This window comes from Agelaius tricolor, unplaced genomic scaffold (genome assembly GCF_023055355.1).
Source record: "Agelaius tricolor isolate 1412-34295 unplaced genomic scaffold, bAgeTri1.0.p SCAF_25, whole genome shotgun sequence".
In the NCBI taxonomy this organism is placed as follows: Eukaryota; Metazoa; Chordata; class Aves; order Passeriformes; family Icteridae; genus Agelaius; species Agelaius tricolor.
In genome coordinates, this window is record NW_027269285.1 from 2556475 (window position 1) to 2572922 (window position 16448).

Sequence of the window (16448 nt, forward strand, 5' to 3'; positions counted from 1 at the left end):
CCTGCAGGGACACACAGGGTGATAAATAAATGACAACCAAGAGCCACTTTCTAGGAGCTCAGAGCCCAGGGGAAGCAGCAGCAGGAGCCTCTCCTGGGTCTCTGTTTCTGAGGGAATTCCTGCTCCATTTCCCATCAGAGCTCTCAGCAAGGACAATGATTTACATCTCCTCTTATACTTAGGGCCCACCTACTTCCTAAAATAAAAACAAATGGGTCACTTGGATTACCATATCTTGAAATTTGCATTTAGTTGCTATTCACATCCACCTCATGTAGCTCTTGAGGATATTGAGCTGCAGGAAACTGTGAGAGATGGAAACCAGGGCAGGGATTACCTTTGTTTCTGCTAAGGCAGCTCAGGGTGTTCCTGCAGACAGCTACAGATGGATTTAGCCTAGAAAAGAGCAACTGGAGGAGTTCATACATGGCACCTGCACACAAGGATTTGCAGGAAAAACATTCAGGTAATTTGCTTTGTTCTTAAGGATTTCTCCTTTGGATAAACTGAACTGGGAAAATGGAACAGCAGCAAGCCTGCTGTAGAGACAGAATTGAAATAAACCAAAGCCCAAAGATCTGCCCTAAAACCACAACAGCCTCTGTGCTTGATGCACTTTGTGATTAACACTGAGAGCAGGAGGGGAGTTAACACTGAAAAGAGAACAGACCCAAAATCACCTTCAAGTGTACACTCAGAGTGGACTCAAATATCAATGTTCTCCAGCAGTTCAGCTTTAAACAGCACAGCAAGGAAAAAAAGGGATATTCAAAAGAACAATTGACTCGTTGATTTTTATCTTTTATTATGAGCTAATACCAGGATGACATTCAAATGTCAGATGGCACAATTAAGACAGTCTTGGTAGGAATTATTCCAGCATTCCCAAAATTACAATTTAGTACACGAATGGCGTCAGATGTATGCATCACTCCCACAGAGAAAAATGTTGGAATTCTGAATATCTTCTACCAGAATAGTTTCTGCATCAAATGGGAAAAAGAAAAACTGCTGGTAACACAGCTGACCTAGAAACCTTTTCTGGTAATGACCTGCAGAACAAAATATTTCCCTATTTAACATCTAGTAAAAAAAAATATGACTTTTGTTCAAGTTTAAGATTTAATACTTTTATATGGTTAGCCACAACAGGTATTAACCTCAGTTTTACTATATTTTTGTAATGCTACAAAAATCCTATAAAATCAAATTATAGTGAATTTTTCAGTGATTATAATTAAAAAAGCGCAGCTTGTACAAAATAAAAAAAATAAGATTCTATACTCTAATGAAAAATTTAAGACATTTTTAAATGAACAAAAGAAAGCACTTGTTAAGCTCTCCAATATTCAATGCATTCTGCACTTATCTGAAATAGCCAGACAGGAGCTAGAACTCCACTCCCCTTAGTTCACAACTAGTAATTTTGACACTATTATATATATATATAGAGGATCTATGTCTGATATTTTTACAAATAAATACAGGATAAACCATATTGCATAGTGTGTGCTTGCTGTCTGAGTCACACTCCCAAAGTTTCACAGTTATGGTAGGGAATTCAATTTACAATTAGGGGCTGAAACATTGACAGTACACGGAATTTCCTTGGAAAACCAATGGGTTGGGTTTGTGATTGCTCAGTGAACTCAGACAAACAACTCTTGCCATTCTTGCCAGCCATGAAACCAATTCCACTGGACAATTCTGTCCAGCCAAGCAAAAAGCAACTGTTAGCTGTAACTAGGACCAGGAGAGATCTGCCTCTAAAAAGTTCTTTTGTTGTTGTTTTTAAACCAAGTTCCTTCATCCTCAGTGAATGTCAGAAGGTCCAGGTGCTGTGTGTTTGCAGATAGGCCCAGTGCAAACACTCCTGGAGTTTGGTTCCACCAAATCACCCGTGGCCACGTCACCAACTGAACAATGGCAACCCTCCAGTATGTCACTGTAAGGTAACTTGATTTTCCTGCTAAAACTAAAAAAAACCTTAATCTTTTTCAACAAAAGGCTTATCAGGAAGTTAAAAGAAAAAACCACCTCATTTTTTCTCAATCATAACCATTTTTATGTGTTGGTTCTTTGATAGCATCAAGGTATCTCTGAATCCTTCTGCCCTGCTGATTTCAGCAGAGAGCACTGGGATTGGATTCAATGCTTACAGAGAGTTTATGGCTTGGATCCTATGGCTCAAAAAGATTCAGTATCCACAGAGTAAGCAGAATCTAGAATAAAAAAACCCCTACTGTTGTGAAACACCAGAAGTAGACTTTGCACAGTTTGACTAAAAGATAATGCAACGTGTGGCAGGCAAAAAGTGACAGGACTTGTATGCAGCTGCATGATCATCTCCACACACACGCACACAGCACCCACACTCTAACCTAGGTAAAGCTCTGCAGATTTTAACCCTTTCACCAGCTATGTCATGGAAATGCTTTCTCTTTAAGGCAGGAAGTATTTAAAGTAAGGTAAAGTTTTACCTTTTTATTTTATTCTTTGTACCTGTAAGTCAGTTGTACAGATCGTGACAATTTTAAAAACATAAATAGTGTCCTTAAGAACATGTTTGCTAAATTAAAGTTTTTGCTAAAGTTCTGACCCACTGTGGAAGACATTCACTGAAAGGCCATTGAACGCTTTTCTCATACAATCAGCAAATTTATTGCCCCAGCATAGAAAAAAAATGTTGATAAATTTAGAAATGTATAATGGCAGGAAACTACCATAAGCAAAATTTCATTAATAATAATAATAATAATAATTTTAAAAATCCTCAAATTCTTACCCACTGGTTACAAAAATATTTGATTTCCTTATACTCTGGAGGATTTGTCTGTGTTTCCTGTGGTACTTCCTAGAGATTTCTACTGACCTTGTGTTCTGCTCACTGTTGATCTCTCTGTGGGTAAGAATCTGAGCTGCAAGCTGTGCCCAGCTGTACCAAAGTGATGTTTCCCAGTGAAATGTCTGCTGAGGACAGGCATGAAATAAGCAGGACGTGTGTGAGCCCATGGCTTCCAGTTAAGCCTAGAACATAGCAGCACTGCTGTTTGATTAAATCCATTTGTCTGTGCAGGAACAAACGGGGATTTCAGCTGGGGAAGCAGGGAAGCAGTTCTCTCCCAGCCCACACTGCCAGGCTGGTCAGTGACTGATTCCCTTATTGATTGGTTGGTTCATGAGGAGGAGGAGGAGAATCAGAACTAGAGCCTTGAACTTTCTTCACAGCAACCAATTCAGTTTGCCTTTTTCATTTTGGGATACTTTCCATAATGAGCTGAATCAAAAAATCTATTTGAAAAATATATATTTTTTTTATATATATATATAAAAAAAACTCATTATGTTTTGAATGTGAAACACCAATTAAGTTTAGCTTTCCTCTTTGATTCCACCCCATTGTAGGAAACCGCTTAACGAGGCTTGCATGCTAATTACCCCTCAGCTGCAAGCCTGCAGGCATTCCAAACTCTGCCTAGTGAAAGGGCCAACCCTCCTCGACACATTCACGACTACACCAGTGATTCTGAAGCAACATCCTGCCCCTTAATACTGTCAGTTTCAAGCTCTCAAGCTGAAAGATCCTTGATAAGGTGAGAAGATGTCACTGGAATCAGTAAGATGATGTGCCTAGAGTTCTGCAATACCATTTGCTAAAGTTTGTTTGTTTTTTTTATGCACCATTGATTGACAGGAAAAAAAAAAAAATCCGTTTTTCTTTGCTTTCCAAGTCTCTCTGTGCAATGACCGATTCTTTGATACTGTCACTTTTTAAAAGTAAACCCAACAAGCCCTCAGATTTCAGCTTGGGGGGCTCCTGTCCGTTGTGGTGTGCACCTGGCAGGGCCCTCGGGCGGGGCTGTCATAGGTTCATGCGCAGGTGCTCCGGCCGTTTGGAGATCATGGGGAACGCCTGCTTCTTGTAGGGCCCAGAGTTTGGCTGCCGGATTGGAAGCGGTGCCGAAGCCTCTCCACAGACGGTCACATCCATCTGCTCCATTCCACTGGTCTCCATCGGGTACTCCACGGGTGCCTGGGTGGTGGATGCGCCGGCAGAAGCGCCTCTTCCCCAGAATTCCCCAGGGGAAAACTTGACAGGGCTTTAAAACAAGAAATAGAGAAAATCAGAGACGCGTACACAGCACCAAGGGGTTCCCTTGCTCTGCAGCAAACTGCACTCAAATTCCTATGGAGGAGCAATTCTAATTCTTCCTTCCACTTCCAGGAGTTTGGGAAATTCCCATGTCTGGCTTCTACCACAGCCTCTTGTAAAATTCTCTCCTTTCGAGGCGATAGCAGAAGGGATTTTCTGTACTAACACAGTTCTTTAGTGCTCGGGATGTTCTGAAACAGTTTTAGCTGTATCAAAGTCACCACTGAGGCTGTATCAGCACTAAAAAGCAACAAATTGGAACTTCATGTGCTGCCCAACACCACAGATTTGTCTTTAATGATGTGGTTTATAAAACAGAGTCACTTCTAATGGAAGTGCTGGGCTTACTCAAAAGCAAGGCTGTATTTTGTATTTTTACAAAATTTCTGTATTTCTGCTTCAACTACTTGTCAAAAAGTGCATTCCAAAAAAAAAGACAAAGAAGATAAAAGTACCTGACAGGTGTCCTAGGGCTACCTATGAATCTGCGAGGTGATCGAATTTTTGGTTCAAAAGAAAATTTCTCTTTTACGCTTTCAAGTACAGATGGAGCCACATACGTAAAACCCTGCAAAACAGGAAAAAGGCACTGCAACTCACAGGCAAGGATGCATTCAGGATCGTTTGGGCACTTAGGAAAATCTGATTATTACGGGAAAATTATAAAAAGAAGAGTCAGTGTAGACAGATGAACCCTTACTCACTCCTTGAAGCAAACAGTGGCACTGCAGGGAGTTGCTACACCCCAGCTATTTCTCCTCAGATCCCAGATTCCCCCAGGCACACTCAATTGAATGAATTTTGCTCTCTGCACTGGCCATTGTTGTCTCTGCACGGCTGTGACAGCACAGCCATGGGCAGGGTTCACAGTGCAGCTCTGAATCAGAATGCTGACATTCCACAAGGGCAGCACTGTTTGTTGGCTGCTGGACAAAGACAATGTCAGCAATAACCAAAGTATTTCCAAAGCCTTCAAACACTTCCCACCTGTTCCAGGATTTGGGTTCAGTTATGAGAGTTTGCTTCAAGGTGTTAGCAGTCAATAGAATGGATTGAGCTGAAATGCCCCATTCCCAAAGCTCCCTCTGCAGAGGCACTGCTCACTCACCAGAAAGACCTGGTTGGCACTTTCACTGAGAGTTGAGTCATCTGGGCTATCAACAGGTGTCTGACGTGTAAACTTTGAATCAAACTGGCTCACATCCTCTTCAGATTGCTTTGCAAAAACAAAATGATTAAGGGTTTATATTACAGATATCAACCAAATGGCTCAGCGGTGAGCAGTGCAGCCTCTGGATGGAGTTCATTCCATGGGTTTTTGGCAGAGCTCTGCTGGAGGAAAACCCTGGAGTGGTGTCGGAATCCTGTCGCTGCCACTGGGAGGTCACTATGGGCACTGACACTGAGAAATAAAGGCAAGGGGGAGGGGCAAAAATTATGGATCAAAAAGGAACACGAATTAAAAAGATGACTTAAAAAAAAATATCTAAAATTACAAACAAAAACTGTTAGAAATACAATGCCAGTTTCTTGCAAGTTTAGCCCTTGTCACAACCAGTATAGAACAGTTGCAACTATTTAGTTTTTGGAGGCCTCTCCAGATAGTTTTGTCCCATTTTTGCAAATACAGAAGTGTTTATAGTCTGAGGGACAGAGGACAGCTCTGGAGTAAGTGATTATGAGGAATATTGTTTCATTTGCTCAAAGAACAGCAGTAATTCCAAAATCCCTTCTTTATTCCCCTGTGTCACTGGAAAGGCAGCAGGTATTCACTTGTGCAGGCCTGCATGCAACCATGGGAGCACAAGTTGGAAAACCATCTGCTTTATACAAGAAACTTCCATAAAATTGCTACTACCAGAAAAACCCCAAACCACCTTCAGATAAATATTTGGAAATATCAATCTTGAGTCTTTCTGAGGGGAAAAGGGTCTGGAGTCCCCATGCTGTAGAATGCTTGACATTAGTGATGCTTAAGGCAGTTTCAGGTGACAATTTTAGTGGCTGGGAGTTACAGAGGTGGCAATGCCCACAGCTGCTGGGCTGATTGCACCCAGAGGGAGAAACAGACACCATCCAAATACAGGATGGGATAATAAAAACTTCATCCCATCACTGGTTTGAGGTAAACTCTAACTCCTGCTCATAATGCACAAGAGATGCATTGTAAAGATTAATAAGCAAACACAGAAAATGTTTAATTAGGTGATTTCATTTACTTTTGCTTAGCAACTCTATCTAGTTGAAACTAAGTGCTGACTTACTGCAGAGGGTTTAGAAGCTGATCTCAGAGTGAAGTGCACCTGCAGGTCTGTTTAACCTACAGGTCAGAAGCAGGAGAAATCCAGACTGAAGCAGATCAGGTGCCAGATCAGATCTGCCAGCTTTAACCGAGGGTGAATCTGTCCCCTGAGTGACAGAGCCCCAGCACCAGGAACCAGTGGCACTCCAGTTTGTACAGTGAACCTTTCTCAGCTTTATTAAGAGCTTTGCTAAAGGCACACAGGGCACACCTCTCTCCCAGTATTCCCAGTACGTACCAATAAGGGTTTAAAAGGAGGCTCCACCTTGCGTGCCAGCAGCTCGTCCCAGTTGATGTGTCTGAAGAAGGCGTGAGCCTGCAGCAGGGACAAGAGCACAGTCAGCACCTGCCCCCAGGGCACAGAGCTCCACCACGAACAGCTTCCAGCCAGACCCTTGCTCTGGGGTGGTTCTTTCCAAAATCACATTTGGTCTAGTGTGGAATATCCTGCAGCACTACCTCGGAGAAGCTGGAAGAGCTGGGAACTGAGATCAGTCAGATCCAAGTCAGCCACACGTCCCCACTTCCTTGGAAGTGTCAGAAAAAGCCAGTTTACATGCAAAACACCTCTGCACATTCTAACTTCAGAACTAAACCACGACAAAACTCTGCATTAATGGCAAAGTAGCAGAACTGTGAAATATGGAAGACTCTAATACTTGTGAAGATCACCACAAAAACAAAGCCAAGCTGGAATTCCACACTTTTCCCTTCAGGGAGCTGCACTAATACAGGGTTGGCAAGGTTCTCATCAGACTGCTGAGAGCATCCTCAGCCTTCCAGGGCTGCACAATTAGCACTGTGCAATGCTAGAAAACATCTACTGCAAGACACAGCTAAAGAATATAGAAGTTATTCTCTAAATCTCACATTATCAAATAGCCAGACAGCTGCTTTTGTTAAGCTTTAAAGACTTCAGGTTTGGATGAGCTGTCACATGTGGCTGCCTTTCTGCCCATTACCCCTCAAGACAGACACTCTCCTTGCCTGAGGTGCCTTCAAAGCTGGTTTATTTTCAATGAGGTCATTTAAGAAGTCTCAAGTTAAGTTCCAGTTACCTGAACTTCTCCAGCATCTCCAGGACCAGCTCCTAGACGTGAGGCAGCATTTCTTTTTAGCAGCTTGATGAGAAATAACACCCAAAAAAGCAGAATTAGTTATGCTGTTATAACCAGACTAGTTCTGCCATGAATCATCACTTCAGTGAGGACTGTACAGAATGAATACAGAACGATCAGGAAAATCTGCATTCACTTGAAAACAGTTGTATTTTCAAGGGAAATCACTTCCTGTACCACTCAGCAAAAAAGTGATTTAATCAGTAACAAATCAAGCTTGAACTGAACAGCCACAGTGGTATCATTGTATTTCTATTTTCTACATACAAGGAGTACTAACAATCATTAAAATTTCACCTTTTTAAGCAGATCTCTGGCTTCTTGTGTGAGGTAGGGAGGCAAGTTGAGTTTACACTTGAGAATCTTGTCAATTGTTTTCTTTCTGTTCTCCCCAGTGAAAGGAGGCTGGAAAGCACCATTGAAAAAGGAGGAAAAACAGGACTTGTTCAGATCTTTAATGTGTGTGTGCAGAACTCACTTCAGTCATTTAGAAAGCAGGTAAAATTACTGCAAATAGGCACTGTTTGGATAAAAGCAGCTCATGTCTATGGTCAAACTGGAGAGCTGGGTTTTGGTTCTTTCTTACTTGCAGTGTGTATATATACAATCTATGGAATATATATAATATCTATAATATATGTAATACATGCAGCTGAGTTAGGGTACAGGGAAGCAGAAAAGCTACAAAGGGAAAACCATGCAATTATAAGTGTGCACCTACTGCTCCAGTCAGCATGTCATACATTAATGCCCCCAAACTCCACCAGTCCACAGCACGGTTATGCCCACTCCTCATCAAGATTTCAGGGGCCCTATAAGCAGAAAAATTAAAAATATGAAAGTGTTTTAATGAGATTAATACAAATGGTGACTGCTAGTTTTCAAACAAAACCCCATTTATCAAGTAAAGTAAAGTTGTCCTAAGTGACTGAACAGTTAAAAAAGGCAAACCACAGGCATTACCCCCAGAGCAGAGCAATATTTTGTATTTCATGGTGCAGCTCACATGTATTCAATTGTTCCACAGAATGTGTGTGTGACTGTTCCATCGTGAATGGATTCTTTACATAACCCGAAGTCAGTCAGTTTTACATGACCTGAAATTAAAGAGATCAGATTTAAGACTTGTCAGAATTCTGCCATTTGTAGAAGTAACATGGAGAAAAATTAGGAATTTTTAACGTGGATATGTAATTACTCTGAATTACTTCCACATATGGTCTGACAAAGCAATGCAGCTATAAAATAGAACAAGGTAATCACACTTACAGAGAAAACCAAGTGCTGCCACTTGACAAACTACCAAAACTTAGTCAAATACAGACAAATGTATTTAAAGACTTGAGAGCATCATTTAGCTAAAAAAGTAGGTTACTGAATTTTACTGCCTGCTTCAAAATTCACAGAACCATCTTCAACAAACTGTACAGTGCCCTGAATAATTCAGTACAAAGACTCAGACTAAGTAAATATGTTGTTTAGGAAACCATGGAAATTCTGGGTGGTGCAGACTGTCAGACAAATCAGTGCCACAGTCACTGGAGCAGTGCAAGCAGGAGCTGGAAGTGCTGTCAGTGGGGAGTGTCAGCTGCTGCCACAGATGATCTGGCATCCTACCCAAAGTGCCTTTGCTACCATCAGTCATCCCCATTGACTAAAATGTCACAGGTTCCACTCCACAATGATCCAACAGAAGAAAAAAAAAAAAATCCAGAGGTGCAGAAATGGCAAATCAACCCCTCAGAACATGCCTGGCCCATGGAAGCTGAGCCTGCTGTGGCCCATTAAAGCAAGGAAGGAAGCTGTGTTTGTTTGAGGCAATCAGCTCTGGCAGCTCTTCCCTTCTCCCAGGAGTGGTACAGCCCTAAGGAGATTCACCTAAAAGTGAGGTGTGTGACCTTGGGAGGATTGTTTTCAGAGCACTGGCAGCCTGACTCAAGCCCACAGCTCTACCTTGGTGATTGAGCATGATATTCTCTGGCTTCAGATCCCGGTAGATGATTCCTTTCTGATGCAAGTGCCCCAGTGCCATGGAGATTTCTGCCAAGTAAAAGCTGAAAGAGAACAAAAATCAGACCTATTCAATCATGCAGAGCATCTTAAGCAAATCTTTCAGGGTTTTCAACACCCAAAGCTTGATCACAGCCCCAGGGACAGAGCCTCACTGAGCAGCCAGCATGGACCCTCCTGTGTTTTAGGACTGGAGTTTCACCAGCACAAACTGGTGAGGGCAGCACGTGTACACCCTCCCCAAACCCTCTGAACTGCTCTTTCACTACCCTCTAAAATGAATGAGTAGTTAAATATAGTTTAAGCACTTGGAAAAAAACCCAAACTATTAATTTACAAAAATAGCTTCACTTACCAGGCTGTGTCTTCCATAAATATCCCTTCTCTCTCTAACTGCATAAATAGTTCTCCTCCTGTCATGAGAAAAAATAGATTGTACTCAATTAAAAGTATCATTTTAAGTCAGTCAAAAGTCTATTTTCTAGGAAAACTATAAGCAACAGGTATTTTTGCCTGCTGTTCAACAGGCTGTTTCACAAAAAAACAACTGAGCCACTGTTCTGTTACCCTCAGGATTCCAGCAGCCTGAAGAAATCAGCATTTTAAAAACAAGAGCATTTCTGTTGCTGTTTTTTGTAGGTACAGCTTGAAAAAAATGCTTCTAATCTGTGTCTGTTTCCCTAACCATGAAATAAAGGTAACACTTTCTTCTGTCACAAAGAACCTGCAAGGACTAAACCCTCAGGTCACTGTAGGATTGCACAGAACACACAAAAATGACAAATCCAGTGGAAGGAAAAGTCTTAAAAACCCCTTCTTTCCTGTACTCTCACGAAAAACAACTATTTTATGTTTCATTCCTCTTTATTGTATGAATGAAAAAGTTCATTCATGTTCTTCCATGTATTTTTAATAGAAACCTGTTTCAGTTTAAGACACCAAGCTATCATTAATTTTTTACTTGTAGGGTAAGAACCCCAAATTCCTGATTGTGCAAGACCCCAAGAAGGAGTTAAAGAATGTCATCTACTGACCACTGAGATACTCAAGGATGAGGTAGAGTTTTCCACCAGTCTGAAAGGCATAAATTAAGTCTACAATGAAGGGATGTTTCACTTCCTCCAGTATATTCCTCTCTGCTTTTGTGTGAGCTGTGTCCTTGGCATTCCTTACAATCATTGCCTGTAAAAAGCAGGGATGTGTGAGCACAGAACATGCTAAACAAGGCAGACTTTTATACTGAGTTCAGTTCTGAGTTTATTAAATTACAACACTACATAGGAGTTAGCAACAGCATTAAAAATTACATTTCACCACAATATCTACATAAGAGGTTTCTTACAGAAATTTAAGTCTTTATTTCATAGAATCACACAATAATTTAGCTTGAAAGGACCTCCTGACCTATTTAAATGGGCTGCTGAGAACTACCCAGACAGAAAAATCTGAAGTTTAATTTTAATTCCAACTGTATCTGAGTAAAAAACTGTATATATCCTAGAACTTATTTTTAGGTATATTAAATAACTAGATAATTCTAAAATGGAAGCATAGATTATTTTTTTTTAAGATTCAGAGAGTAATGAAATTCAGGTTACCTTTTTAAGAACTTTCATGGCAAATATTTTCCCGGTGTTTGCTCCAGTTACTTTTCGTACTTGAAACACCTAAACAACAGCAACACAATGGGAAACACACATTTCAGCTGCATGAACTGCCACAAGCTAAAAAAGCAAAGTTGTGCAACAGAGAGAGAGAGAGAGAGAGAGAGAGAGAGAGAGAGAGAGAGAGAGAGAGAGAGGAGATCACCCACAAACTACAAGGCAGAGGCAGAAAGAGAAGAGATCACCCACAAACAATGAGGCAGGAGGCAGAGAGAGGAGATCACCCAGAAATTACAAAGGTAAGAGGCAGAAAGAGAGGAGATAACCCACAAACTACAAGGCAAGAGAAAAAGAGAGGAGATCACCCCCAAAGTAGGAGGCACAAGGTAGAGAGAGCAGATCAGCCCCAGAGCAGCAGGCACGAGGCAGAGAGAGCAGATCAGCCCCAAATTTGAAAGCACAAGGCAGAGAGAGCAGATCAGCCCCAGAGCAGGAGGCACAAGGTAGAGAAAGCAGATCAGCCCCAGAGCAGGAGGCACGAGGCAGAGAGAGCAGATCAGCCCCAGAGCAGGAGGCACGAGGCAGAGAGAGCAGATCAGCCCCAGAGAAGGAGGCACAAGGTAGAGAGAGAGCAGATCAGCCCCAGAGCAGGAGGCACAAGGTAGAGAGAGAGCAGATCAGCCCCAGAGCAGGAGGCACAAGGCAGAGAGAGCAGATCAGCCCCAAATTTGAAAGCACAAGGCAGAGAGAGCAGATCAGCCCCAGAGCAGCAGGCACAAGGCAGGGGCTGGATGCAGAATGAGTCTGGGACCTTCCCTGCTGCTTCCAGCCCTGCCAGGGACCTCAGTGCCCACCCTGGCAGCTGGGGGTGGTTCTGCCCCGTTCCAGCTCTGGCAGAATGGACTTTTCAGAGAGGGGGGAATGAGAGCAGAGCAAGGGAGCACTGAGGGGGCAGGACTCAGCGCTGGCTCCTGACCTTGCCGTAGCCGCCCTTGCCCAGCACGCGCAGCAGCTCGAAGCACTCGGGCCGGATCTTCTCAGGGCCTCTGTTCACGCTGGTCTCTGAAATCTCAAACTTTTCACAATGTTCCATCCCACTGCAGGAAAGCAGAACAAGGCTGTGAGTCCACCTGGTACTGAGCAGTGAGTAGCTGAAAGCATTGACTCCCTGGGAAGTGTCTGAGTAACAGTGGCAGAGATGTGGAGGGCCCCCAGCACCAGGATCATTGTTTATTGTTATTGTTTATTGTGTGCAAATGCACCCTGCACTGAGAGGGCTGCCTGCAGATTCTGGGGATTTATAGTAACAAGATTTCCTTCCATCCCCTTCAATTTAATGCACAATCTATCTGCATTACACCAGAATTAAGTTTAGAGGATGGAAACCTCAAAGCGACTCAGATATTTCTTTATATCATTATATCCATATTATATAGTTATATCCATATTATATCTTTATATTGTTATATCCAAATATTATTCAAAGGCAAGAGATTTGTTAGGAGAAACAAGGATCAAAAGACAAAGAGCAGCTTTCACCAGAATTCTTTTTATTATTATTATTATTTTATTTCAAGATACAATTGACAAATTTTAACGTGAGGAAATAGTGGAACATCTAAAAACAACTTAAAATGGAACCAGAATGACAAAATTTTCTATTTACCTTAACAATGTAACAAATTTAGAAGTTATTGTGGTGGGCATGAATGGTACAGAATATTTTCTAGCAGCAACTTACAGGTCATACTGGCCAACTCCTCCATGGTCCATGCTCTCACTTAATTGACCCTGGGGATGAGAAGGGTAGAAGAAAGATGAATTAGAAAAAGGAAAGTATTAAAAATAAATGCACTGATGTGGTTTACAACTTTTTTAAGTTGGAAAAGACAAAATCTCTATATAATTAAATAGGTCAGGAATAAAAATTATCAGCAGAAGATAAAAAAAATCTACTAAATTCTGTGCCAGATTTGCAGTCCAAACAGTGACACAGGGAACCCCTGTCTCACCTGGCTGCATTGTTATTCAATCCCTCAAATATCAGAGGTGCAATTTCACAGCCCCAAGTGAACTTGAAAAATGTTAAGGTACTGCAATTTTCTTTAAAATTCCTCTTACACAGAAATTTTTGAGTCTTATTGCAGCACTATGCAAATCAGATCAATAATAAAGATTTAACTGGGACTCCTCTGCACTAAAAATCTATTGGGAGGGTTTTATATTTTACATTGGTAAGTGAAATCCCAATGGTGATGAAAGAATTCAGCTTTACTCTGATGTGAAACACATTTTCTGACCAATAATCAATACTGAAGGAGTTCCTGCACTTCAGCACCAGAAGCAGTCACCATTAAGGAGTGGGGTTGAATTCTACAGAGATATTTCCCTCAAAGAATTTTTAACCTGATCCCTTCCCTCTCACTGGCTCTGCAAAAGTGCAAAGGCAGCAGACAGCTGGAATGAATGCAAATAGAAAGTCAGGAGCAGGCTCCTAGTGAGCTGCAGACTGCACTGTCACATTCTTATTTGTGAAAGTGTGGACACAAAATAACAACTGCGAGTTCCTGCTGAACAGCCCGGGACCTACAGACTGAATCTACATAGACTGAGTGACTTATGAAATTCAGAGAAGCAGAAGAGAAAGAAAACCACTGAGATCTGCAAAAATCAGCCCAAGCCAAGGAGTGCATTTTAAAATATTATCCACGTGAAAACACTAACCAAGGAAAACTTGAAAGTTTCACCAGCTTCCAGACCATTTCAACGTTAAAGTTTACAGAGGCTGGTTTATTTTGGGTGATCTAAAGGGGAATTTAACTCTTGGATCCACCTACAAACACCACAGGCAGTGAAGGAGTCCAAAAGATCAGGTTTGTTTCCAGCTCAGAGAGCTGCCAGCTCATGGCCTCCTGTTGACATTTATTAGAGAAATCCAGCTTATTGACATGTTTCACAACAAAAGCCACCAAAGCTGCCCTTGACCCCACTCTCAGATGCCAGCTAATGAATTTTTAAAAATTCAACCCAGAGAATAAACACCCCTCAGTTCCCAGAGCAGCAACTCCTGTTACCCAATGGCTCTGGCAGAGTTCACGTGTGCTGCTCTTGCTCCTGTGAACTTTGGGTTTCATTCTCAGTATTAATTTAACCAAAAGTCACTTCAGATCCCATGCTGGTATTTTTTCAGGGCTCCTTCTCATTTCACAACACCAAGAAAGGCACTGGGAAGCCACCAGTCCTTCAGTCCATACATTGTTTCCTTAATTACCAACACCTAAATTAAGGCTGAGGCTTTTTTCACCATCATAATTAGTGTAAACAACCACATGGCTTTTGAGGAAACTCCTTTCAAACAACACTTTAGATTTTCCAGGATAGCTGTGCCTACTCAAAGCCACAGCTGAGCTGTCTGGGCTCCTCCTGGACTCACAGTTTTTGGGAAATACCATAAAATTGACAGCACAGTCCCGAGTGTGCCCCTCGATGTGCCCTGCTCTGGCTGCATCCTCCCTCTGATCCGAGCAGGACACACACCCTGGGGTAACTCCACTGGAATGTTGGCCCCTCACACATTCCTGATGTTCCCCTCCTTCCCTGCTCTTACATTTCCTTCTCTTTGGTTGTTTTCGTCTCAAGCCCATTCTCACCCTCCTTTATCTGTTTGCCAAAAGGCACCTGAGACCAATCAAGGTTGCCAAAGTCCATAGAGATGCCGGTCGTGGCAAGGTTTTAAAATCCACAATGGTTTCATTGTTCCCCGAGACTACAGGAACACAAGAGAGACCAAACTCAACTTTCTGGCCACCTCGATCAGAACCTGTTCTTGGCAGCACTAACAGGGTGATGCAAGAAACGTTTTCCAAAGCCAAGTGTTTTATTGATTATTGAGGTGACAGACAGAGCTTCTCCTCCTGCAGGCTGAGAAGCTTTCAAGCCTTCAGCTGTCAAAACAGTGTCTCTGCAGGTTCCATGGAGTGGGGCTAACAGAATATCTGCTTATCTCCCCAAAGCAAGTACCTGGAGAGAATCTACAGCAAACATGGAAGGGACTTTTTACAAGAGCAGGGAGGTTTAGATTAGATATTGGGGGGAAATTCCGCCCGGAGAGGGTGGGGAGACCCCAGCACAGGGTGCCCAGAGAGGCTGTGGTTGCCCCATCCCTGGAAGTGTCCAAGGACAGGGCTTGGAGCCACCTGGGACAGGGAAAGATGTCCCTGCCCATGGCCTCAAATGATTTTAAAGTCCATTCCAACCCAAATAGTTCCATGATCTCAAAGACTCCAAGACTGTCATTAGTATTTAAAGAGCAGAAAATAGATGCACTGGCAGTTTGAGCAACAGCAAAGGGTTAATACACAAAACAAGATCGAAAAGCAACACAAGACCTAGAAAAACATAAACAGAGATGATGCAATAGAATCCCCCTAAGGCTTTGGCAGGACCCAGATGAGCATCACGAGCTGCAAACTGCAATTTATTGTCAGGTGCGCTGCTCGGAGAGCACGGGATGCGCGCAGCGCTGACCCGCCTAACGCAGCGTTTCAAACCTCGCCTTTTAATTTTGGCGCGAGAGCAGCGACTTTACAGGGCTCCAGAAAGATCGGCATTCCCGCACTGACGTTCGGACATGTGACAATACAGGAATAATTACAACAACCCCGCTGCGGAGCTTGTGCCACGCTCCCGACACCGAACTTCGGCGGGGAGAGCTGCGGCGCTGCCCGCGGCCCCGGCGCGCTCCGGCCGCGGATGTCCCGGGGCGGCGCGGGCGGTTCGGGCTGTGCCCGGCCCCAGCCGCGGCCTCGCCGCGCTCCCGCCGCCGCCCCAGCGCGGCCCCCGCCCGGCCCTGCGGCGCCTCCCGCGCCCTCCCTCCCTCTCTCAGGCCCCGCGGCCTCCCCCGCTCCCTCCCCGGCCCGGCTGCCGCTCTCACCCCCTCCTCCAGCTCCTCGTCCGAGCCCGCCTCCTCGGGCTGGTCCAGGTCGATGTCGAACACTCCCGCCATGGCGCCGCCGCCCCTCGCTGGCTCCGCCGGGTGCCCGGGGCCTGCGCCGCCTCATGGGCCCGCGCCCCGCAGCGCCGCCGCGGCCGCCATCACCGGCTGCGCGGCCGCAGCGCGCCTGCGCCCCCGCCCCGCCCGCGCCCGCCGCGCACGCGCAGCGCGCGTCCCGGCTCGGCCGAGCCTGCGCGGTGAGCGCGCCCGCCCGCCCCCGCCAGCGGCGCGGCGCCTGCGCGGAGCCCGCGGTGAAGCCGCGCGGGCG

At 43.9% G+C, this 16448-nt stretch overlaps 1 protein-coding gene across 4 annotated transcripts; it reads right to left on the bottom strand.

Moving 5' to 3' along the window:
- Window positions 1-788: 788 nt before the first annotated feature.
- RPS6KB1 (ribosomal protein S6 kinase B1) lies at window positions 789-16323 on the bottom strand. Of its 4 annotated transcripts, XM_071448144.1 has the most exons (15): window positions 16121-16322; window positions 12929-12978; window positions 12164-12284; window positions 11182-11250; window positions 10618-10765; window positions 9939-9996; window positions 9527-9627; window positions 8580-8670; window positions 8295-8385; window positions 7871-7978; window positions 7514-7576; window positions 6694-6771; window positions 5262-5369; window positions 4609-4721; window positions 789-4100 (listed from the first exon to the last, which is right to left on the bottom strand). In XM_071448144.1, the coding sequence occupies exons 1-15, from the start codon at window positions 16190-16192 to the stop codon at window positions 3863-3865; spliced, it is 1509 nt and encodes a 502-aa protein (XP_071304245.1). In that variant the 5' UTR covers window positions 16193-16322; the 3' UTR covers window positions 789-3862. The 4 variants fall into 4 exon arrangements, 3 of the variants coding, with proteins under 3 accessions (XP_071304245.1, XP_071304246.1, XP_071304247.1); XM_071448145.1 differs by lacking the exons at window positions 789-4100; window positions 4609-4721; window positions 5262-5369 and adding an exon at window positions 5382-5555 and having other exon boundaries at window positions 16121-16323; XR_011682436.1 differs by lacking the exons at window positions 789-4100; window positions 4609-4721; window positions 5262-5369; window positions 6694-6771 and having other exon boundaries at window positions 7513-7576; window positions 8291-8385; window positions 16121-16323.
- Window positions 16324-16448: the final 125 nt, after the last annotated feature.